This window comes from Antedon bifida, chromosome 3 (assembly GCF_963402885.1).
Source record: "Antedon bifida chromosome 3, ecAntBifi1.1, whole genome shotgun sequence".
Classification (NCBI taxonomy): domain Eukaryota; kingdom Metazoa; phylum Echinodermata; class Crinoidea; order Comatulida; family Antedonidae; genus Antedon; species Antedon bifida.
The window spans coordinates 33,864,008-33,890,273 of NC_136228.1; the positions used below are offsets into that span (position 1 = coordinate 33,864,008).

Consider the following 26,266-nt stretch of genomic DNA (forward strand, 5'->3'; position numbering starts at 1 on the left):
TTTAAAAACATTATGTTTATTTCTGTTAAAAGAACAGTGATTCAGTTTGTTTCTGATTAGTCTTGATATTATCCTGCTGAAATAGTACATTTTCAAAATGTTGCAGTTTCTTTTAGATGTTGTAGAACGTAATTTGTATTTTTATTTGTTGCGTCTTGGTAGGTTGATCAACTAGCATAGACGTAACGCAGAGACCCAAAGCCCCTGGTTTAAGGACTCTAAGTAGCCTTCCAATGCTGGAGGCTGCTGCCGTTTTTAGCCTTTTTCAATGTATTTTTAAGCAAGCTTTCTTCCTCTAGGCCCTGCCTGGGGTTTAGCCAATGAGTGCTCATAGCCATTACACTACTGCTACCATTAGTTGTTTAACACCTGTTAGGTCTTATACTTCCGATTGTTTTGTACTTGGCAGAAATTTGAATAAAGAAATAAAATATTAAAGAGACATTTATCCACAATTAATGATATGAGAGAAAAAAAAGAAGACTCATGGAAAGTGTTTTCAAAATGCTATAGATTTAATTATGTTTATAAGTACATATGAGTATACAAATGTATACACATAATATAGTGGTGGATATTGGAAATAATACAATGATGAAGATATAACATGTTATATTATTATTATTGCATAGATAAACAACTTGATAAGCATTTCCCAAATTAAATTTTAAAAATACTGATGAAAACATACATATGGTGCATTTATACTATACATCAAATGTGTTTACATATTTAGCTTCGTGTATGGAAGACAACTACGTAATCTAAATTATTATATTATGTACTGTTTTATATATATACTTTTTTTTTCAATACCAAAAAAAAACATGGAATTAAACAACGTATTGGCAATTCTTCAATTGAAAAAGTAATGAAAGTTAAAAAAATTACAATGAAAAAAGACTAGTACATTTTTCATTTTAACAAAAAAAATTAATAAAAATGTTTGATAATATATGAATTACTACATTTCTATAAAAAATAACAAAACTATAATTTTTTTTAAAGCCACACACAGGCGATTTAAGGCACATAGTAAATATTTGAATTTTCATAGGCACTTTTTAAAACATCAATAATGGATTTTGTTCCCCTAAATAAGCCTTGGATTAATAGTACATCCATGGTTAAACCAACAATGGTTAACATAATATACAATGTTTGTTGCATTTAACTGTAGGCCTATCTGTTGCAAGGCTAGATAGCATGGATACACAAAACAAGCATAGATATATGTACCGGTTTGAATATGTAAAATATCAAACCTGCATAATCACAATGGAAGACAGTGTTGTCAATTATTAAAGCACCATGTATGGCAAATATTATAATGCAAACTATTGCTCTGTCTACACTATCAAACTAGTTTTACAAAAAGTGTGCTCAAATATGGTGGTGATATGCCCAAATATGTATCTTCATGTCCATATATGAGCACATCTTATTTTATTGTCACATAAAGTTTAATAGTGTAGGCAGAGCTTAACTCCATACAGTAACTATATCAACTAGATATAGAACATATTGTTACTATTATATAAACAATTATATATATAAAAAAATCTTTTTCTATACTGCATTGTGTATGTGGTACACTTAAACAGTAGTGATGGCACTTATTCTTACTTGGAAGACAAACTTGCATATGTCAGTATTTTGGTATTTTTATCAAACATAGATGCTGTATTATTGCTTGAATTTATTGGTCCTATTTATGTGATGTCATCAATATTACAAAATTGAGGCACAAAATATTATTAATTCCACTTATAATTTATATTATAAAATGAACATTATGTTCTGTATAACACACTACTATCAAGATAATTTAATATAATAGTATATCAGATCTTTCAATTTGTGACCACCAAGGTCCTATATGCAAATTGTGTCATCACCTGCACATAGAATCTGGCCAACCTGTGCAGAGGAATTGAGTAAGGATTGACGTCAGCCAATGTTCCTACAATGAATGAATATGACATAACTAATTGTTAGATCATCACAAATCGAGAGCTCCCTATTACAGTATATGTATAAGCCAATTCTATACCTGATTTTATACAAAATGACAACTTTATAACTCCAATTATAAACTCTTTGAAAGGTGACTAGAAATAAGTGGAAGACTTATTTTTTTGCATATAAATACTCTCTCAAAACCTGATAAAAAATTATTTTAAACAGACTGTGATCACATTATGTTCATTTTCAAACTGGCATCATAGAGCAGTCAAATATGTGTAGACTGTGGATACTGGTGTGATACTGTAAACATGTATGGGGCCTAAACACAGTATAACATGCATGGCATATGAATAATGTAAAGTAATTCAACAAAAAAGTTAATATAATTCATTTTAAAAATTACAATATATCTGTAAATAATAAATAAAATTGTGTAATAATTTGTTTTTTTCATAAATAACATAATATAACTTATTTTTTCAAAATAATATTTATGTAATTTATTTTTTTCATAAATAGCATTATGCAAATTTATTAAATTTTCATAAATAACATTTGTAATTTAATGTTGTTTTATTACATATTACATGGTGTATCTTACTTCTGAGCATTAATGTGTACATTACAATATAATTAGTATGTTTTAATTGTTTTTGTTTAGCTTAATAATATACACTTGGAATGCATAGGTTTTTGTTTACAAACGTAATAGGAAGGAATTGGTAACCATTTTATTTACATATTGTGATACAGTATATACAAAGCTGTATTATGAACAGAAGTATACACCAATACAAGCATTTTACAACACTCTCTGTATTGTACACTATGTTCTAGATTTGAATATAAGCATATACTATACCTTATATGAACATAATTATACACCCAATATATAGTACAATACTTAGTGCCTACTAATATGCTCTGTAATGTACTATGTTCTATACTTGCCTAAACGTAATATAGATTTTAATATATAAGCATGTACTATGTCTAGGCTCTGGTAACATAAGTGACAATACAGATGCAGGCCTGTACTAGACCACATAACTGTAATACCAAACCTTTACCAATGCCAGTAAGGTAAGCATTTTCTTCTCTATGCATTTGGTCTGGTGTGCATGTGCTGTGCAGATCTACTAAAAATGTACTATGCCCTGTAGACTGGGCTTTGCTTTGCATCAGAGGGAACCCGCGTCGATGTGACAAGGCTAGCACTTGTGAAAGGAGGTAGAAACATTCTTTGTCGTAGATAGTCCGGAAATGCGGCAGTTGGATCATGTCGAGCTTGCAGAAGCTGTGGGCTCATCAACTGTCCCGATATGAACCTAGGCATAGGAGGACACGCTGATGCTAAAAGAGGTGACTTGATATCTGGGAAGACAAGGTTGTTATTTTGTGTTCCTTCCACTAGCCCAGTAAGCGGTAGCCCAGTAAGCGGTAGCCCAGTAAGCGGGTTGAAAGTCAATGTGGGAACCTGTGGCATAGTGAATCTTGACGATTCGGCTTGCGCTCCTTTCAACGGCGAAATTTGACTATTTGGAAGCGTTGGTCGCTTCCTATTATCGATTACCCCTTGTGTTATCGATCCTCGTGAATCAGGGGTCATTTTATATTTGTGTGTTTTATGAAAGTGCCTATCAACATGTTTGCTATGCTTAGAGCGCATGCTACTCTCATTTCTACGGTTGCTACTTGGATGATGTAGTACATTATTTGTAGATCTAACAAGTTTCACATCCGTTTCCGAAGTTTTTCTCTTTTTAGGAAGACTAAGATCACATGGTTCGTCCTGTTCTGGGACACTGTAGACGCGATTTGCTACCGACCCATTACGTACATGCGCTGCGCGTTTATCAGTGTCCATTCTAAATTGTGGATGTTTGTACTGCGACTGTAACATTTGGGTACAATTGTTTTGCATAAGAGCAATTTGTTGATTGGTGGTAAGCATCATTTGTGGATGATGCATGTACAACATTGGTGGTATTAATCTAGGTGTTATAATGATGGTATCTTCTGGTGAACTTGATACAACTTGCGGTTTACTTGGACAGTCTTTGCTTTCATTCTCAACCTTGATTTGAGAATTAGCTTTTTGCCTTAGAATAAGATCACACTGTTGTACCATACCAGGTTTATCTAACAATTCCTCTTTTTTATGCGTATGCTGAATAACAGAAGCTCGCGATGTAGTTGCTTGGCTCTTTCCAGAAACATTCGCAGCAGAAATTGGTTTGTCCACTTGTGATTCGTGCTTGACGGGTTGAAATGCGTTTATAAATTGAATACCCGGGTTCGGGATCGTATGAACAGTCGCCGCTTGACCTTCTTGCTTGATGGTTGCAAAGAGTGGCGTCGGACTCATGCATTTTAGGATGGGATAAGAAGGTTGCGAAATTATTGAAGTTTCAGTCTTTTCCGGAGCTGATGCTGCAGCTAACGCAAGTGCTGGAGTATTTTGAAGTTGCATAGAGGCTTGAACTGGAGTTATTGCAATGGCTTGATTGTCAGATTTTACATGTACGATGGCGGCCATGTTGTTTTGACTCACAGGCTTATTATTTTGTAGAAAAGCAAGTTGCTGAAATTACAAAAGAAAACGAAACAATGAAAGTAAGAAAGATAACAATACTAATTAATGTGTTATCTGCTAAAGCCATCCTGCTGCTTGTGGCGTTCCATACCTCCTACAAATGATGTTCTTTTCTATAGCCTTGTCTACACTATCAAACCTTACGTGATGTGCCCATACATGGACATCATGATGTCATATGACTACCATATTTGGGCATATCCCTACCATATTTGGACACATCACATAAGTTTAATAGTGTAGACAGAGCTTAAGTCATGGTTTGTACAGTTTGTAGAGGAACTTAATTTTAATTTCTCAATGCTTACCTGGGCCTTTAATGCTTCTAGTCGTTTCCTCTCCTCCATCTCCCTTACATGGTCTTTTAACATCTTTGCTCTTGGTCTCTTAACCTTTGGTTTTGCAGGTCTTTGAATTGGTTTAACTACTGGTTTCAAGGTCTCTATCTTGGTTTGGATTTGGGTTTTGCTTTGGGTTTGAGTGTCGGTCACAATCTGTGTCTTGGTCTCATCTTGTTTCTGGATGTCAGTAGGCACGTAGGGCTTTGGTGTTTCCCTACTACATGATAATTTCTTCTGCTTTGGTGTTGGAGGACTGATTACCATGTCTCCCTTGACATGTCTTTCGTAGGCCAACAACAGTCTAGAAAACAAAGAGAATTGTTCAGCATGCACAAAAAAGTGATATTTTTTACTAAAGAATACTTTTGCAAAATGAATAAGGCTAACCACATGTTATCATAGTACTAAGATCTGACAACAACATCACTTAAACCTGTGTCATCACCAACACTGCCATGACAACAACTTTGGCTGATAGTATACAAAATAATGAATGTGTATATGAGTTGAATGGAGAGAATGTTTTTAAAGATCAACCAATCCGATGGCATGGATGCATTTGTGTTATAACATAACATGGTGATATCAAAGAGTAGATGAACCATCATACCTTTCGTAATGCCTCCTTGTACAAGTAGCAGCACTGGTGCTTCCAGGATTTCCCCCTAAAACATCATACATTACTTTCCACTTTCTTTGATCACAGACGGCATCATAGCCTCCGAGTTTCTTTACTTCATTGTAGAATAAGAACAAGTCAACTAAAAACAGATGAAGAGTGAAAAGATTATGTTAAGTAAAATTCTTTTGGTGCTTACACCAGTTAGTTTGGTGCTTACATCAGTTAGTTTAATGTTTACACCAATCAGTTTGGTCCTCACACCAATCAGTTTGGTCCTTACACTAGTTAGTTTGGTGCTTACACCGGTCAGTTTGGTCTTTAAACCAGTTAGTTTGGTGCTTACACCAGTTAGTTAGGTAATATATTTACTAACTTTGTTTGAATCCAAGGTGTGGTATTCTATCAATCGGTTTCTTCTCAACATTCATGAATTTCTTTAAATCAGCAAGGAACATCGCCTCTTCATTAACTTTGTTTATTCTTGGTGTAATCTTTACCTTCGGCCGGATGCGTCTGTCCTTCACCTTTAGAAGTCTCTTTTTAACCTGAAAAACAATCAGTGGTAGAAATTCTGTAAAAAGATTGTAACTGGTAGATACTTTTCTTAGAACTTTGAATGTTCTCTTCTAGCCTTAAGCTCTGTCTACACTATCAAACTTAATGTGATGTGCCCATATATGGACATGATGTCATATCACTACCATATTTAAGCATATCACTACCATATTTGGGTACATCACACTTTTTTTGTAGACAGAGCTTAACTCTTTTATTTACTTTGAGAGTTAATGATGCATCAAGGGTTATCAAAATGTTTGTTAATACATACTATGTCATTGTTTACCTTATTAATGTCATTTTCTTTACTGCTATTCCCATTAAATACAGGTTCATAATCCTCGTCAACACTTGATCCCTTGGTTAGTGTACGTTTTTTTCTTGGCCTGCCTTTTAAATTTGGTGCTGAAAAATGAATGAAAATGTACATAAAAACACAAAATTTACCTTTTTATCCTTAATTCCACTTAAGCTCTGTCTACACTATCAAATTTTATGTGACAAAAAAATGCGATGTACCCATATATGAACATGATGATGTCATATCACTACCATATTTGGGCACATCACACTTTTTTTGTCAAATTAGATTGATAGTGTAGACAGAGGTTTAGAAAAGTGTTAAGTAGATGGTAAAATATGCATGGGCTGTTTTGCCCACCTGAAGGCATGGTTTAAGGATGATACCACTGTCTGGGGTGTGCAGAGTTCTTGTTACTTCTCCTTGAGGGGAAAAGGCCTATGTTGTTTTATCGAGGTAAGTTTGGCATGTTAGTCCTGAATTTACTTATTCAAGGTACAATTCAGAAACCAAACATTGAAAATGCATTCTTAAACTCACTTTCCATTCATATTTTCTTTTTAAAACTATTTATTGCAACACAAGGATTGTTTGAGGCGGTACAGTACTTACCTAATTCATCACATATCTTATTATGATTAATAAGACTAGGAATATCCGTTGTGTCCCTGCAGAATAAAAGTTTTGTGTTCTTATGCGGCATCACGATTCCACCTAACACCGTCACATAAGAATCGGTCAGCATCCTCTCTGGTGTGTTCTCGATTCTTTTTAGAACCGCTTTATAGCGACAGTACTTAGGGTAGCTCACAATGTGAACTCGTGGCCTTTCTTGTGTCTCTTTAGTTTCTGTAAGTAAAATGACAGCTTTAAATTTCAATTCAATTATTTTATTCTGTCAAGCACTCTGGCTCGAAAATTGAACTACACTTGGATTTCTCACAAGGACGAGATAGACGATTAATGTAATCTATCTTTTTCATTAAACTGGGGGGAGTGGGTTTGATCCACCAATGTACATAATTAATTCCACTCCTTTGCTATGTTACAACGATAATTTAATATACAATTTATTTCTTATTCAACATTAGCACAGCTTCCCAACAGGTGTGCAATGTATCATCCAATCATTTAAAAAACACAAATCAAAATGTTTATTATTCTCTCAAGTGCCTCACAAAAATATCTTACATGGGCCATCCGATGCCTACAAAGCGAATGCAAAATGTTAGTTTTATGAACTTTTTGATTGGAGTGTGAATTTGTTACTTTATGAACTTTTTTGTTGAAGCGTGAATTTGTTACATTTTGCGACAGATTGTTTTACAATTTAGTCACCAGTCTGTACCAAACTGTTGAAATTGTTAGTTAATAAATGCTTATTTAAATAAAGTGACGATGAAAGAAATTTGAGGTGATCCCTAAATGAAGACACTGTTTTAAGACTTTTGAATCTACTATCATTTATCACTTTGATTTTATGATTTCAATGATCTTCTGTTTCTTTGATAAACTAAATTCTTTGCTCAATTGAGCTTCCGTTAAATTGTATAGTCACTTTTACATAATTTCAAGTTCCAATATATTTTTTAAATTTAAAGAATTAAATAATATTAATGTGAGTTAGTGTGCATCAAATTATTAATAATCATAAGAACAATAGAGATTATTAATATTCATGAGAAACATAAGGTTATGAATATTCATGAAAACACAAGGTTATAAATATTCATGAAAAACACAAGGTTATAAATATTCATGAGAAACACAAGGTTATAAATTATTCATGCAAAACATAAGTTTATGAATATTCATGAGGAACATGATCTGATTAGACACATTTATGAAGAACATGATCAGAAACAAAATCTCTTCAAGTCTGTACTAATATTTAGAAACATTAAGAAAACAATTGAAATATACTTTCAATATTACAATATAACAAATATTTATAACAATCAAATCAGGATATTTCAGAATGAAATTTAAAATAAATAAATGTGGGTGAAAACGATATACAGTTGCAGGATGTTTGGAAACTCATGTTGGACAGCAAACCTAAAATGTATTCGCCATGAAAACTTTTAAATATATATCTATATTTCCAGTGACTACAGTTAGTAAGTACAGTCTTGTAGTAGGCAGGATAGGTTTAAATTAATCTATTTCATTTGCTTATAACTTGCCTATGTCAAGGTTCTGGGTAAATAGTTTCAGGGCAAAAAACCTTCTTTATTAAATAAACAGGCTTATTAATTAAGGTATAGAAAGAGTATAATTAAAAACCAAGGACAAAAACTATATTATTAAGGAGAGATATGAAGAAAATACCAACACAGAATATCATTTTTATTTTTAGAATATTCTATGAATATAAATGCAGAAACAATACAAAAACTCAAATTACAGATTTGGTTGTTTGTTGTACTTTGTGGACAGTTTATACTATTACTCGACCGACATTTTAACTTGTTGAATCTTGTCATTATTTTTATTTGAATTGGGAAATTTGTTACTCTATATGTTTTAAGTGATTTCTTTTTTTAATTTTTGTTAATAAATATACCAACCATATGAATGAATATTTATGTGATAAATTGTAAAACAAATTCTTGATTAATAGGCAATTTGAAATAATACCTCCCTAATAATATTCCCCCATCTTTGCCTCTATCAAATTATAGTAGAGCAAAAAAAAGGTTATAACTTTAACAATTTACCTAATTATTCATATTTTATTATCTGGCAGTTGTATATCTAGTGGGACTTTGATAAGAAGTGTTTGCACAAATTATATATCATATTGCCTCAGCAGCAGGAAGCAGTCTGCCAATAACATCAATCAAAGTCATGTGACCTGATGGGTGTGGCTAATTATTAAGGTTCCATTCAATACCATGTGATTTGTTTTTGGTTCCAATGTCAAAGTTCAAATCACAGGTGTTGCTATGCCAATAGGTTATAAATGACAACCGTATTACCAATAAGTTTTCAAAATTGTTTTAATTTTATTTATTTAATCAAAATAAACTGATTCACTTCTGATGACTCATAAATTTTAAAATCAAAAACTTTAATCTATTAAAACAATCTTTGTAAGTTAATTTGCAATCATATTTTACACATCCTTTCATATGTTGTTTTTTAAAAAGAAACTTTTAACTTTCATATGCCATGATACTTGACACTTAAAGGGACAATGATAATTTTGATAAGAGATATTCGTTATTGATATATCACCACCTTTGAAAATATTTTTGACAGTGATGTGTCATTTATTTATTGTTCATTTCATTGTCATTTAAATACTGTAATAATTGGTTCATTTCATTTTATAATTTTCTTTTATTCATTCATTTATTTTAATACCAATTAATTTTAAATAAACCATTTTGTAAAAATTAACCAATAAGAAATTAAAATGTTGCATTCTAACACAAAGGGAAATAAATAAGTAAAAAAATAAGCATTAATTTCTACAAAATGAATCACAGATTAAATTTAATCATGAAATGCCTGCAGTTAGCATAGCTAATGGGAACAGTGTACAGAGGTATGGTATATCAAACCCACTCATGCATAACATTCGACCTAAGGTCATACTTTAATCACAAGTAGCAGAGTGCTCACACTGACAACATCAATCATGTTTTACTTGCTGTTTGGAATGTGCTCATTTGATAACAAAAACCAAAGAACTAACATATTTTGTAAATTTGTGATTGTTTCAGTTTAATTTTCTAGCAATCGATCAATATATAGACTGTATTTGATCGTTAATGTTTTTTAAATTGATTACATTAATTGTGAGTGATGGATGTTTAATGTTGTCATTGTATTATAGCAACACACAACAATTTGTGGTTAAAAGGGTACTTAATATTAATTAAACTAAATAATAAATCATTATTTCTTAAATTATTAATACAATATAGATTAAAAAAATCATCATTTAATTAAAAAACAACAATAATTAAAACTGTTATGTCAAAAAATCGGCCAGCGTTTTTTGTAAGAAATATTTCTTGTTTTATAAATAGTTTTTCAGCAAATACAGCCCAAGCAAAACTATTTCAACAAATAGAATTAAATGAGTAATAATATGCCCAACCTACCAATCTCTAGTTTGCATTTTTTAACCTCTTTGAAATTCAGTCCACTTGAAATCCACAGTTGACTACAGTCTTCCTTCGTGGAATGTTTTTCATAGCATAATGTATCAGTGCCGTTCGGCCAGATAAGATCCTCACAAATCCATTGAAGAAGGTCGTGTAATTTTAATACTACTTTATTATGGTTGGCTACGACTTCATCCTAAAAGAATAACAAAATTTATTTATTTAAAAAAAATGTATTATTTATGTACTTAATTTTATAGGTTTTTTTAAATTATTAATGGTATCTTCTTATTATTTTATTACATTTTAATTGTGAGAATATTTTTATAATTTTGTTTGCTATAAGTAGGTAGCTAATGTTTATAATAGTGTAGTTTTCTTTTCTATAACAAGCACATGCTTTTGTGTTTTTCTTTTGAGCACCGCTTTATACCAACTTATGGTTCAGTTAAGTGTCTGTGTATAAATAAAGTATTATCATTGATTTGCATAAAAAGTACTGTACTGGCTAAGAATCAAAGTCATACGTAAGAAAACTGGATTGAAAAACAAATTGGCCAAAGTTTATTGATAACAACATAATACCATAGAGCGATATTATCTCTACATGAAAATACAGAACATACAATTATGCAAAAATATATAAAATATACAATAGTTCATGAATAAGATCGATATATTCATGAATTATTGACTGCAGTTGAATAAAATTGAATTCATAATGTACTGGAAAGTAGAAAACATTAAAATGAATTCAAAATTAAGTTTGCTCTTTTGTGATTAAAATAAATTAAAAGCTAGACAAATGCACATCTGGATATGATGCATCAGATGTAACAACAAACATTTCAAATAATTTGCCATTTATATAAAATTTCCTGGCAACTAGTCAGCAAGTGAGTCACGAGTGAAAAACACTGCTGAGATACTCTAACGAAATGTACAAACTTTTTATTCTTTCTTAAAAAGATAAAAATGTAGTAAAATTACTGCAGCGGAGATCAACTAACACTGTGCAAAAGAAAACAAAACAAATACTGGTTGACATCAGTGATTGAGGTACAAGAAATAGGAAAACAATTAATTTATGCAAATGAAATTAAGTTTGTTCTTGGATTAAATTTAATTGCTCTAATGAGTCATAATTTAACATTTTTTCTTCAGGTAGTTTGCAGTACTGTATAAAATATTATGAAATATTGTTTCTTTTATTTTAAGTATTAGTTCAGTAGTACAACAATCTTAACTAAGTATTAGTACAAGTTTGAGTCTAGTAAACATTGACTAAAGTTTACTAAACTGCAAATATTGATTTATTAATTTAAAGTTTACAGAAAGTACACAATTTATTATTTAATTCAGTAAATATTATTTAGACGGATTATTTAAATATATATATGATTTCAACAATTTTAAAAGAAATAGTTATCACAAAAGAATTGTGTATTTTGATTAAAGTGATACTCAGACATAACAATGCGGTAAAATTAAATAATTGATTTATAATATTCAGACAATACTCCCACTCTTTATTTCATAAATTGACATAAATCACCTCAAATGCAGAAATAACATTCTGTATATTTTTTAGTACTACACACCAAGGATAAATTTAAAATTTCACACTTAATTTTAATAGATTTCAAGGTTCTTTTTTTTTTATTCTAATTTTTAATTTAAAATTTATTAACAGCTTAAGTTCAGATTTTTATTGTTCTAAATTTGTCAGAAATCTTAGGACAGGTCGAATATTGATTGTTTCATGTCTTGTCTTAATATGTGTGATGTTTTTAAATTTTGCATTGTGTAATAAGGAATGAGGAAGTGCTGAAAGAAGTCTGAAGAAGAAGATATAAATGCTGTCAACATGAGATGATATGAAACCTGTGATACTTCCTAACATGTAGTACTGTAATTTGAAGGCCAAGTCTCAATGGATAATAAATACCAATATAATCCTTCACTTTCATTATTTGGAGGAAATTCAAGCATTTCAACAATACCTGCTTCTGGCGACTCGGAACAATTCCCTTGTTATGAAATTCTGATCTCTATTCAATCATGTATTGTACACTTTCTAAGAAGAACTTAAAATTTACCAAAAAATACAAATAAAATTCAGGTTAAAGTATCTTCATAAAAAAAATTTTTTTTATATACAGTACTAAAAAAAAAAGAAATAAGAATATCGTAGCTGGTAGGAAATAAAAGAGAATATTGAAGAAAAATATAGAAGGTTTTAGGTTCGAATCTCGGTTGGGACAGCTTTTTTTCACATTCACACAGGTTTCCTCATCTTATTGTTTAAACAAATTATTTAATTTCTGAGTGGGTCAGAATTTCTTCTATGCCTGTATATATTTTTCATTTTTCTAGAAAATGTTATCAAATCAACAGAATAAGGGAGTGTTATTTATTAACTTAAAACTTTATCTGAACATTCGAAACTTTTTTTTTTCTAAATGTATAAACTGTGTAAACTTATACAAAAGAAATAAAGCTGTGGCAACTAAACCATGGCAAGCATACAATAGAGGGTTTTGTTTTTTATGTGAATGCCCTGACATGTATTGGAATCAGTAACTCATTATCATCACAAAAGTTACAAAGGAATTAAAGGTCAAAGGGTAGTGTATTAATTTAAAGATAATCCACAGGTAATTACAGGTACTGTACCTAAATCAAACTCGATCTATCAAGTCTTTTTTAATAAAAAAAAAAGAAAGAAAAGAAGAAAATTGAACGCAGATACAATATTTTTGTAAAAAATAAACACTAAATGGACTCTCTCAGTCTCATCCTCTTTAAGATGTTTGTGTGGGTTTTATACCAGAGAACAAAAATGTATGTATGGCCTTAAATGCAAAGAAAATGAAACCTATTTTGATGATAAGTCACAGTGTACTAAATTTGTATACTCTAATTATAGAGAAATCAGTTAATTTATACTATATAATTTATTTAAAATATATCTAGTGGAAACAAAATTAAAAATATTTTTATTTGACAATTAATTTTTAAAAACAAATTATTGCATAAAAACTGAAGAGTTATTGCAGTTTTAAATGTAATTATCACTTCTAGGAAGAAGTACATAACAAGGTTAATAACACTGTTACGTTCAATATAAATAATACATCATCATTTCATTCGCTCTAATTGTCAATGATTTTCAGTAACGGTGCAGCTTCTCTGCATGTGGTAAAATATGAATCACTCGCGATTGAGGAGTTAGATTTCATTATCTTATATAAATAACGGCACACTATAATAGATTAAGTCCACTTTAGAGATAGCATTATTTCTATTGCTCCATTTACATATTCAATTCCGCCAATGATTCGTCGGATTATACAAAATATGTCAAATAGATATTTTCTAGAGGAATTATATTGTTTATTTTAGAAATGAAATATTATTACTAAATAATATAATAAATGTTTTACATGTAGTTTCTATTGGTAATATGATTATGTTTAAAATTCTTTGATGCTGTAGTTTAGTTGTTTGTATTGTAGTTTTTGTACTGTAATTTATTCATATTTAAAAGAGAAACTTGGAATTTGAATTTACAAAATTATTTGAAAATAAAAAGAAATACTAGATATCCTTAGCACTAATAAAATGATTAAATTGCGAAGTCTGCTATTTTCCTTTGCCATACTTCTTAGTATTATAAATATTTATCAATACTGTATTCCTGAATCTACAGTTCTCCAGATGTTTATACTTTAACTTATAGCCCTCTACCCTCAGATGACTCACGATTCATTAAAACTTGCTTTAAGAGACTGCATCTAGCCTTAATATAATTTAACTAAAACATAGTTTGTTTTTAAGTGCAATATTTGTGTACAGGAAAATAATAAATTATCAATATCAATCCTAATCGCATTATTTTGAATATTCAGAAGTTTATCAAAGTTAAGCATATTATTATTATTATTAGAAAACTTTAAAATAAATTTTAACTTTGTAAAAGTATCTAGTTGTTAAATTATCTTGTATAATATAATATAAAAGTTTACACAAACTACAAGTTTATGTTATAATTTTTAAAAATTAATTTAATTATTTTCAATTAACAATGTCTATTGTAATTTATTAATTAAGTTATTTAAAAACTCCTTGTGAGAATTGGATTTGAACCATGACCCCGAGATTGATAAGCCTGGCACTCAGCCTGGCTGTATAATAAGATTGATTGATTGTATGTTTATTGTACTATAAGATGCAGGTACATTATTTACACATAAACATACAGTACTTGATATAATAAAAAATTATAATTTATGAAATGTGTTCATATAATAGCAAAGAATGGTATCATTAATTAATATAAAATTTATTAAAAAAATACGGGCACAAGTAAATTATGTTAATATTATCATAAGTTAAATATAATTTCCATTCTCTCCTTGTATAAAAAGATGAATTTAATATCATTATATAAATCAATATCTATACTATTATTACTATAATACTGCAGTATTAAGAATATTGATATTTTAAACAATATGAACAAACTTAAGTTGAAATACTTAATTTTATAGAAATATTATAAATATAAATGCAAATTGCATTTCAATGTCATAAATTTTTATTAATTTATTTGATAATATATTTAAAAAAACCATTGCAACCTAAATATTTCCATGTATAGTTCAGAATAATATGCAATGTATATTAAGAATCACTCCCCTTATAAACATAGATAAAAACAGCAAATTTGTTCCAAGGGTTAGAGGTATAGAACTACTAAAACAAGCATATTTGTCACTCTAGACTCTTCCATTCTTTAAATAGGGTTGAAATATAATTACCAAGATAATTTATTCTGGGATATTCCATTATTTTGTTTGGTGGGAAACACCAATCATAAACAGGAAGTGTAAATTGAGATTTAAAATACAATGAACGCGCTTAAGAAATCGCTAAAAAGAGTTTTTACCATTTAAAATTGAAATTTTTATTTTTAAATTATTAAATATCATAACAAATGTGTTGCAACCTTTCAACTATCTACAGGCCTATGATGAATTTATCTATGCCTGTTAAATTTATAATATTATAAATATTTTTTTGGACTAGTATTTTCAAAATTATGCAACAATATTTTATTTATTAGGATTGGAAGCAAAACTACTGAACTGTTATTTACCAATCTTGCCCTAAATTAAATATTCTTCTTTATATATCCTGAAGGCTTTTACAATACAACATACTGTAAAATCAACCATAAAAAGTTCAAAGGTCAGATAGAACAGATATACTTGTTGAATTAATTAGCCTGATGGTATTACAAACCTTTTACGATTAATACCAGGCTGACGATAATAAATGAATACCATATTCAATTATAAATTATGCTATTACCAGATTTATCATTAATTAATAATTACATGCTTATGATTTTAAACTTTCGATTATAAAAATGTTTTTCCTGAACTAATTTTTTAATGTATGATATATTCAAATCAAATGAAATGTTGGCATCTCTGTTTTGGAATTGGCATGATTTTATGCCCAGAACTTGTAGCTTTATTAGCCAAGTTCAAATAGAATATAGAATCTAATTTTTGGTAAAATTAGTGGAAAATCAAAGATCTAACTTCAAAATATTAATGTATTTTAAATTTTAATAATAATAATATGTTGGTTTATAAATTCTGTTCATTTTTATTTTATATTTCATCTTCGTCTGATATCCCAGGGCAAAGAGCTCTATCCGAATCTATGAGAAAAGTCATGAGACCAAGAAGACGACTCAAAACAACATGGATAAAAATAATAGAAAATAATATGAAAAGAAAAATAAATAAGTCTATGCAAACTTAATAATAATCGCTTTGTTTTGTTATATGAAATATGTCGCAAGACGTTCAGCGTACATGATGATTTCAAATTTACAAATACAAATATTTATATAATTTAATTTATCTATATCTATCTTTGTCCAAGTACTTTCACTTGCACTGATGAAGGGCTTGTGTTGCCCGAAAGCTCTGCTAACTTTTCTGGCTGTTTTACTTTATTGTTTTGATTTAGCTTTTCACTTTTTTTTAAATCTCCATTGAGATCCAGTCACTGATACCCACAGCATTGTCACTTTTTCAGTAATTTGCCTTTGGATTTATATAATTTAATATATTTAGAAGTTAAATATAAAATGAATTTACAATACAGTACATGATAGAAACAAAGTTTAAAAATAAAATGAGCTAATTTGTAAGACAGACTGTTCAACTTAGGAATGTTAAAATACGATCATATGGTTTAAAAGTTAGTAACTTCCTTTTCTGACGGAACTCCCAAAAAAAACAATCATCACGTTCCGTCCATCATTAGAAGTACTTCCGAGTAAAATGAATAGTTACTCAACAATCAAATGAACAAACAAAACATTGTAAATAAATGAATTAATAAAAGGAAAATTATAATCAAATGCATTAAATTACTGTAATACATTTAAGGGTAGTATGTATTGATAACAAACCTACCATATTATACTTAAATCTGGAATCAATGAATATTCATATTTTAATATAATAATAATATGTATAGTACATGTGTAAAATCCAATTAAAAATGTAATCAAATACATAAAATTAATACAATTAATTTTAAGGTCAATATATTTAAGTATATTTAATGCTTAAATATGGGTTTAAAATATATAATTTACAGGGGTTGCTTTTTTCACCCAGTATAAGTCCCCTATTATAACTCAAATTATTATATACTATTATTATGAATTTAAAATGAGAAATAAATGGTATTTTTTACTTTTAACTTGAATTGGCAAGCATGAATATTTTATTATAGGCAATGTAAAACCCAAGGATATTGTGTATAATAAAGTAAAATCAACAGCACAAGTCAATGTTTTGTCTGTCTATAAATTCACATTTTGTTATAATAGGCTGTGGGTTTATATTAGACTATGAGTAACAAAAGTTACTTTGTTAAAATGTCTTCAAGCGAGAATAACTAAACTTCAAATTAACAGAAGACTTTTATAACAGGTGGGTAAATTTAAAGATCAAACATTTTTAACTCAATTGAAATTTTATTCAAGATATTTATTAGCTTTGTTACTCTTATATCTCCATATTTTTTATATTTAAACTCTTTTATTTCTACAGTTATTGTTCATTTTTGTTATAATTTACAGCATTGTTTTCTACTGCTCATGTCACGTGTTAATATCTGCTTAAATTATATTTCTAAAAAGATGGGGGGAAAAGAAAAATATACACACAGCCACAACAAAACCTCATGAGAGTCAACTAGTAAAGAAAAAAGAGCATAAACAAAGAAATAAGAACTAATTTTTATATTCAAATAATTATTAACTTCATAAAATATTTGTAATACAAACACATTATATAAAAACATGAAATAAAGAATGTACAGGGAAATATAATGTTCATACAACACTGCATACAGTATGTTAAAATATCTGAAAGTGGATGTTATATGTCTTAACATTGTTCATAACATCTGGAATTGAAATCACATCAATCAAAACCACATGACTAGTGAACATCCAAAACTACACTACACTTTTACCTGACTGAGTTGTCACAAGTTGGGTTGGAATAAGTCTTAATGATATTTAAATTAATTTGATATGTTATATAGTTAATGATTATACTGTATATAATTTTTATTATATTTTACCGTAAATAACAAAATGATTAATTATTGGCCATTTAGCAGCAGAAAAAAGCCCATAGTGAAATACCAAAGTAAATATATAAATAAAACTATAAAATAACTCTGCTAAAGCTCTGCTGATTTTTCTGGCTGTTTTACTTTATCATTTTAATTTAGCTTTTTGCTTATTTTATTTTGTATCTCCACTAAGATCAAGCCACTGATACCCATAGCATTGTCATTTTTTCAGTGCTTATTTTATTTTGTATCTCCACTAAGATCCAGCCACTGATACCCATAGCATTGTCATTTTTTCAGTGCTTATTTTATTTTGTATCTCCACTAAGATCCAGCCACTGATACCCATAGCATTGTCATTTTTTCAGTGCTTATTTTATTTTGTATCTCCACTAAGATCAAGCCACTGATACCTACATCATTGTCATTTTTTCAGTAATTTGCCTTTGGATTTATATAAATAATGTAAAATAATAACTATAGAGATACTGTACTGTAGGCCTCTTACTACAATAACTCGCAATTTCTTGTTTTGTAAACTATTTCTTGTAAACTATTTCTTGTAAACTGTTTATTGTAAACTATTTCTTGTAAACTATTTCTTGTAAACTGTTTATTGTAAACTATTTCTTGTAAACTATTTCTTGTATTGTATCATAATTGTTATGTTGTCTAAAACATCATTAAATTAGTATTAATAATTATCAATTTCAATTTGTTCATTATTGTTTTTTGTATCGGCCGATTACTAAAATCAACATCTGTCATCTCTACCAGTACAAATATCGTCACAAGTTGCTGATTATAATATTCAAATTATATTGAGAAAAGAATTTACTATATTAATCAAAAGTATTATTACAGTTTGTTACTGTTTATTAAAAAACATTTTTATTCTGATAAATTATGATAACAATTGTTTATTTTATTATCAGTTATTTTTCAGATATATGCATCTAGTTTTGTTTCTATTGTTTTCCAAAACAAAAAATGTAGAGTAGCTTTACATTTTGCCGTCACAAGGTTACACTGTAGCAATTATTAAAACATTAATGTAATCATTAATGGAAGGTTTAATTTTTTTGTTCTTGTAATAAATAATTAATAGTTGTTTTATAATAAATAATGTGTTTATTTAAAAGGTGTCAAATTTGTTACTGTGTCAAAAAGTTTACAGTAGAAATACCTGATTGATTTTTTGTTTTGTTTGGAAACGAAAACTAAGTATTCAATTGAATTTTAAAATATATTATTTAAATTATTTTATTGTAAATTGATTGGGTACATTGTGTTGTTTACATTAAAATAACACTCATGTATTATGTCAATTTTGTGCTAAAAATTTACAAATTATCTTTTTTTTAAAATTTCAATACTATACCAACAGCAAGTAACTAATTCGCCATTACATGATGAATAAACTATACCATAATTGTATAAACTACAGTAAGTCTCATTTGAGCCTAGGGGAGTGGAACAAAGAGGCTCTGGTTACATCCCTAGCACTAGGTATGGATTGAACCCTGGACCTTGGGATTGGAAGGCAGGCATGTTAACCACCACAACAGACAGCTCCCAGTTGTATGTACACAAATATTTTTTTAGGAAGTGGTTCATTTCTGAATAATTACTACTGATTCAAGCAAGTCATCTTTAAATTCATCTGAAATATTCCATTTGTTTTTAAACTAAAAATACACCGTACTGACTTAACATTTCTAATTAACAAAGTCACTTACAATTTACATTAATACCATGCAGCATTGGTTGAATGGTATTATTAGTAAACAAACGATAAAGTTGAAAATATTAAAATATTTCTTTCTTAATAGTTCAAAAAGATGGCTTTATAAAATTCAACAGTTTGTGTTACTAAGAAAAACATAAGTTTTATTAAGACATTGATTTAGCAAGCTCACAAGTAATTAAAATTTAAATATGATACTAAATTTACCTTAGATACTTGTGAATTTGTTTAATAATACACACTAATAACCTCCAATAGAATAATCTTTCAATTATTAACCTACTTTTTTGTACAAAATCACTAACCATATCTACTGTAGCATTGTTGCATTGTGCAGTGAACACAGATACAAGAGAATTTACATACGTGTAATGCGCTATAAATAGAATGCTTTAATTTATTATTCAACAATTAATTTGTCAAACTATATCAAATTAAAAAATCTTATTTGAATATATATTAAATTTACTAAATTTTAATCAAGCAGCTATATATTAATATTAATAAATTTTACTGTATAGATATTACCTATATACATTTTAATGATATATTACCTATATACATTTGTATAGATATTACCTATCAATAATGTTAACTTTTACATTAATTAATTTATTTAATTCATAATCTTTCGACAAAAATTAGAGGCTGTCTAGGCTAAAGCAAAACTGTAAATAAAAGATAACATACTGTACTACCATACTTACCATGATAAATGTATTAATTTTTTTCTTCGATTTTGAAAATATCAGAGTCTACACTAAATATGTTTGATATACTGTACCATATTATAAAACAAACTCCAAAAAAGGTGAGCTAAGCCATTAATATGATTCTAAATTTCAAATTTTATTTGTTCATTTTCAATAAAATAATTTTAGTAAAATAATTTTGTTTTCGTTGTTAAATAATAGCTATTTTACTTTTCATATGATTTTGTTTTTGTTCTTAAAAAATTGTAAATAAATTCCAAATTATCTTCAAATTTATTCTTCAAACAAGCTACTTTTGTAATTTAATCTGACTCTTTCATGGTAAAATCAACTTTCCTCAAGCTGTAATGAGTGGAAGTTGAGGAAGTGTGGAAGTGTCGTTATCCGCAGCCATAAACAAAATACAATGGAATGCACGCCAGGATTTAATAACAATCACTCTATTGGTATCTTTTAATCAGAACCAATCTGGCTTTTAACTAGCTAAACAGTTGATAAATACGCCGTCCAAGGTTCATGCTGTTTCACTATTTATAATTCTAAAACAATCTTGAAAAATAAATAAAATATGTATGGTCTATTTCAGAAATATCATTGATGATACCAAGATGTCGTTCCATTTAAATTTAATACAGTACTGTAAAAAAAACAAATTATTTTGGAATCTTATTGATATGAATACAATTGTTTATTTTATTTTGACAATTTAACAACTTTTTTTAGACATTTATTTGGTGTGATTTAAAAAAGTAAAACATTTACTTGTTATTGTACACTGAAAGTGTATAGAGAGTAAGAAATAATTTTAAAATAATTTTTTTTTAAACTATGAATTTACTGTACTAATAATAATTTTATTGGAAAACTTCACTTTTACAACGGTGGCACTTAGATTTACTGTAAATAAATTATTTTATATGTGGAAAATATATGTTTTTAAATGTTTGATTATTTTACGAAATTTTATTAATTTTATAATACCTACAGTAGTAGTGATGAAATATTTTAATTTCAAAAAGTTAACCACTGTTGTCATTCATACTGTATAAAATATTTATTAGAGTATGCATACAGTATGACAGTATGTGTATATTTAATCATGGATAAATTATCAGTATAATTCTTCAATAAAGAACAGAATTTATCGGCAAAACGTACTTAACAATGGTTGGTTACAAAAAAATATCTATTATCACAGTCGTAACAACTTACTGCTGGTTCAACTGTTCCATTCACTTAGTACTATATTAACTTCAATATCTTGTTTTAAACAATAAATTTGAATAGCTTATTTTTTATTATTAACAGTATTAGTATTGTGTAGATGGTTCTGTAGGTTACTATGTGGGTAGTACTGGTAGTATTGTAGATTTGTTTTATTTGTTAAAAAATAAAACCTGTTTCAAGGTTTTCCATTACTGTACATTTGTGCTGTGGTTAATATACCTTATCATTATACAACACAGTTCAAAGTCTATCTTGATTTTGGTCATTAAAAAATATACTTTAGCTTTTCTATATGTTTTAGAAGTACAGTTTTTAACTTTGTTATATATTTTTAGATTTAGTAAATCAAATAAATAAAAAATACAGTTTGTACTGTATTACAATGAAATACAACACCCATACCATTACCATATTATATTTAATAATGCTTTTTTTTAAATTTTATTTCATTTCCATGCTCTGACAAAACAAAATTCTAAAAATTTAATATAAATATAATTATTTTCAACAAAAGAAAACTTTAAAATAAATCAATGTTAGCCAAAGTTTTTAAATTTATAAATACAATTTTTTAGACGAGAAACATGACATTTATTTGGTGTGGCCTTATACATCTTCAGTTGACTAAATTCAAAAGACCTTTAATCAGGACCATATTCCATTTCAAAGTTTTGTTGTATATACTGTATACCAATTTACATCTGGCAAAGTGTTTCTATAGGTGAAAGCCAACACCCCTGCCAAGTAGAACTGACTTAAGCACAGCAGGAAAGTTCACTAACAATATTTAAGTAAATCACTAAAGTAACTAATTATAATAAAATATTGGTAATGAATTATAAACACAAACTTGAATTAAAATTAAGAAACTGTTTTTTTATTATTAAATTATTTTTCGCCTACAGTTTTTTTAAACATGACGTTAGAATTCTTAGGGTCGAAGGTTAAACAAGGAAACCTCAATAAAATAAATGTAATATAAACTTTGTGGTTTACTACTGGTGCTGTAGGTATTTAATGGCAGTTTTAAGACTGAATTAATTACAATATTATAACAATATTTAAACTGTTTTTTATTTTAATTTAGTTGTTTATTTATAATATTGTGGGTTTTTTCAAAATAATATTCCAATTGATTATTTTTAAACATATTGTAATTCGTAATTATACTATATTAATATTTTTGTTTATTCTAAATAAAATTATATCCATTATTATATCCTATTTTCCTAAGGAACAAATAACATAAAATAAACCTGCAAATCAATTTTATTACTTTTTTTTCAAATAAAACTTGATTCAATACCATAACTGTAGCAAAAACATGTGAAGGATTTAAGTCTTACTGGAATAAAAATACCTGTATAAACTCTTTTTTTCCAGTAATATTTCATTATTATAAGTTTGAATAGAATCATTATGCCTTAATTATTTATTTATTTATTCAATTTTCTGCCATATACAATACAAAGAAGACAAAACAATTATAAAAGGGGGCAAGGAAAGACCAAACAGGTGCTAAACACCTATGCTAGTTGGTCAACCCATTTTAGTTCATTTTATAATTATCTTATTTTTATATAAGTTATATTATACAGTTATAAATAAACAACAACCTGCTAAATCAAATAGGTAAATTTAAAAAAATTAATTTAAATAATATTAACTAATTAATATAATTAGGATTTCCATATTAATATTCAACCGAGATAATTATGAAGTATGGTAGCTTAGTGATATTGGAATGTTTGTTGAAAGGTAAGCCTATTTGTTATAACATGATAATAGAGAGTATAAAACTATTGTATATGTCCATTGTGTAGAAGTTGTGCCTTAACAAAGTGTTCACCAACCATGACGCACCGTTCTAACAATCACCAACAATTAATATCCCTCAAATTTTAGTTAAACAGTCGAAACGAACCAACAAAGTTATTATTAAACTTTACTAATAAAATAGTTGAAATACTTACCATATATTAAAATTACAAAATTTAGAATATATATTATAATATAAACTAAAGTTTACTTGATAAAATTGGTCTTGTTAATAATAATATCAAATAAACTGTCAAATAATGCCATATATTTAATTAATTCAATTGAAATGGCTAATTCCACATTTAAGCAAGATTAATTTAAAAGAAAAACACAAATACTGAGTAAGGGCTTATTGATATTATAATCATTACAGTTTATACCAGCAAAAATGTCTCATAAAAATATTCCTTAGACTAATTTTCTTTCATATAACTATTTTAAAACTGGAATTTCTAATTAGAAATTATTATTTATTTAAAAGAACAAAATAATTTTAAACTTATCTGTGAAAATAAAACAATTTATAATATTGGAATATATAATTGGAGTGAACTTTGTTAAACATCAAATTGAGTCGTCCTAGTATGAAACAACAGGAAATTGCTCTATAAGGATTTACACTGTATAAATCGTAAATTAACTCCTTTCAAAAGACGTTTATTTAAACATTAATTGGTATAATGTCAAAGGTCATCAATTAAATTCAGCAAAAAAATATACAACAAAAAAAATATCATTCAAATTAAAAAATTAGGCTTTCTAAACTTTCATGATTGTTAACAAAACATAATTGAAAAATTGTTTGGGCGTTTTTATAGAAGAAACTTTGGCTGGTGGTATATAAAAAAAATTATTTTCATAATTTATTTAAAATATTTTTACCTGTCCATGGAATTGAGTCCTTCCATTTGGAATATGCTCTGGGAGATAATAAAGTCTACAACTTGACAGTAACTGGTTTCCATTTCCCTTGTCATTCCATAATAACTGAAGCTCTGCGATGCAAATTGGGGCAGTGCGGGACGTTCGTACGTAAAAGAATTCGCCTAAATTCAACACCTTCCAGATGCCATCTTTACAATATTTAAAGCTTTTATAAAATGTGTATGGACCGTGCTCGCCGCAAGATGAACCAATAAACTGTAGAATTAATTAAAATTAATTAAATTATTTAAAATTCAGAATTAGTTACTAAATAATGAGTAATTTATAAAGTTTGCCAAGGACATTTCGAATTTGTTGCTCATATAAAACAAGGTCAACTTTGGATAGCAAAGTTTGATTACAACAGTTGGGCTGGTATTATGCGATGACGAACGCGGACATCATCAATAATATCATTGAAATTCACCTAAACAAAACCTCCTAAAATCAAACTAATATCACAATATTGTACTATATATATTCAAGATTTAACTACTAAAAAATGAAATACTGTACTTACTTCTACATTATATTTGTCCATTTCGAATTTCGGTTAATATTAGCGAGCGACCGCGGAGCTGCTCGGCAGAGAGACACATTCATACATACACACTTGTTGTTCCTATCGTGACGTCACAATTACTTTGGTCTAATTTGAATAATTTATTTGGCCGCTACTACTTGTTCAAAATCATTTGCATGTATAAATAGGCTCTTCTATCGAAACCAAAGCCACCGGACGAGACTAATCTTCCGATTTTGATATTATCATTGTTTAATTTCAAATGTTTGATAGTGCTTGCGTCGATGATTATGAGCTCTTTCGTCATTTAAAACAAATGAGTGGTGGACTAAATTAGAATAATAAAATACCACTGGAGTTTTCACTTCCGGGAAAGTGGGCTCATTTGTCTGCTCATATAAAAAATAAGTACTCTATCTAGAATTAATAATAACGCGACAGCCATAACTATTAAACACAATAATGCAGTATGTATATATTCTATAACAATATGAATACAATAAATTGTTTATTGTATCTTCGGACAATAGATATGATAATTATATGTCATGGCATGTTTAATTAATTGTTAGTTATAAATACAATTTTGATTTAATTTAATATTAAATCAATGGTGCATTGTGGGATACGACAGGGCCGTATAATTGATTTTGAATTAGTATTCTTTAGATAAATTTCGAATTAATTTAATGTTTAAATTAGTAATAGTAGGCCAAAACATAGGTCAATTATCGATGTCATGGGGAAACAATGTGTTGTTTTGTTATTGTTATTTGTTATTAATATTAAAGAATTATAATTGATAGTAGGCATATTCAGGATTTTTGTATTATTCTACTTTATATACTATTTTTATTTATATATTATTATATTATAGTACTTTTAGTATAGGTCTAACAAATAATAATTATACTAAAATAATAAATATAATAAAAATGAATATAGAAATTGCGGAGAGTAAACTCTATGAATTGTGCTATTTTGTATACTAATTAATTATAAAATTTAATCATACATTTTAAAATTAAATTTTTTTCTGAATGCATCATTTATTAGAAACGAGGGGAACAAAATTGAAAAAAGAGGCAAACTTCAAACAATATCATGACGTCATCACACTTTAAATAGGT

At 28.1% G+C, this 26,266-nt stretch overlaps 1 protein-coding gene across 2 annotated transcripts; it reads right to left on the minus strand.

Annotated features, from left to right (window-relative positions):
• Positions 1-497: 497 nt before the first annotated feature.
• LOC144837968 (uncharacterized) lies at positions 498-25,227 on the minus strand. 2 transcript variants are annotated; one of them, XM_078693284.1, is made up of 10 exons: positions 25,134-25,227; positions 24,572-24,829; positions 10,502-10,700; positions 6,999-7,235; positions 6,372-6,490; positions 5,901-6,072; positions 5,516-5,666; positions 4,873-5,206; positions 3,410-4,552; positions 498-3,379 (listed from the first exon to the last, which is right to left on the minus strand). In XM_078693284.1, the coding sequence occupies exons 1-10, from the start codon at positions 25,152-25,154 to the stop codon at positions 3,119-3,121; spliced, it is 2,895 nt and encodes a 964-aa protein (XP_078549410.1). In that variant the 5' UTR covers positions 25,155-25,227; the 3' UTR covers positions 498-3,118. The 2 variants fall into 2 exon arrangements, with proteins under 2 accessions (XP_078549410.1, XP_078549409.1); XM_078693283.1 differs by having other exon boundaries at positions 498-4,552.
• Positions 25,228-26,266: the final 1,039 nt, after the last annotated feature.

What these genes read in the sequence shown, in the direction of transcription:
- LOC144837968 (XM_078693283.1), bottom strand. Translation starts at nt 25,154, where the DNA reads ATGGACAAATATAATGTAGAA. An exon ending in ACAAGGAGGCATTACGAAAG is followed by an intron (nt 5,207 to 5,515) that starts GTATGATGGTTC and finishes TTTGTTTTCTAG; the next exon opens with ACTGTTGTTGGCCTACGAAA. An exon ending in TAGAAGCATTAAAGGCCCAG is followed by an intron (nt 4,553 to 4,872) that starts GTAAGCATTGAG and finishes TTGTAATTTCAG; the next exon opens with CAACTTGCTTTTCTACAAAA.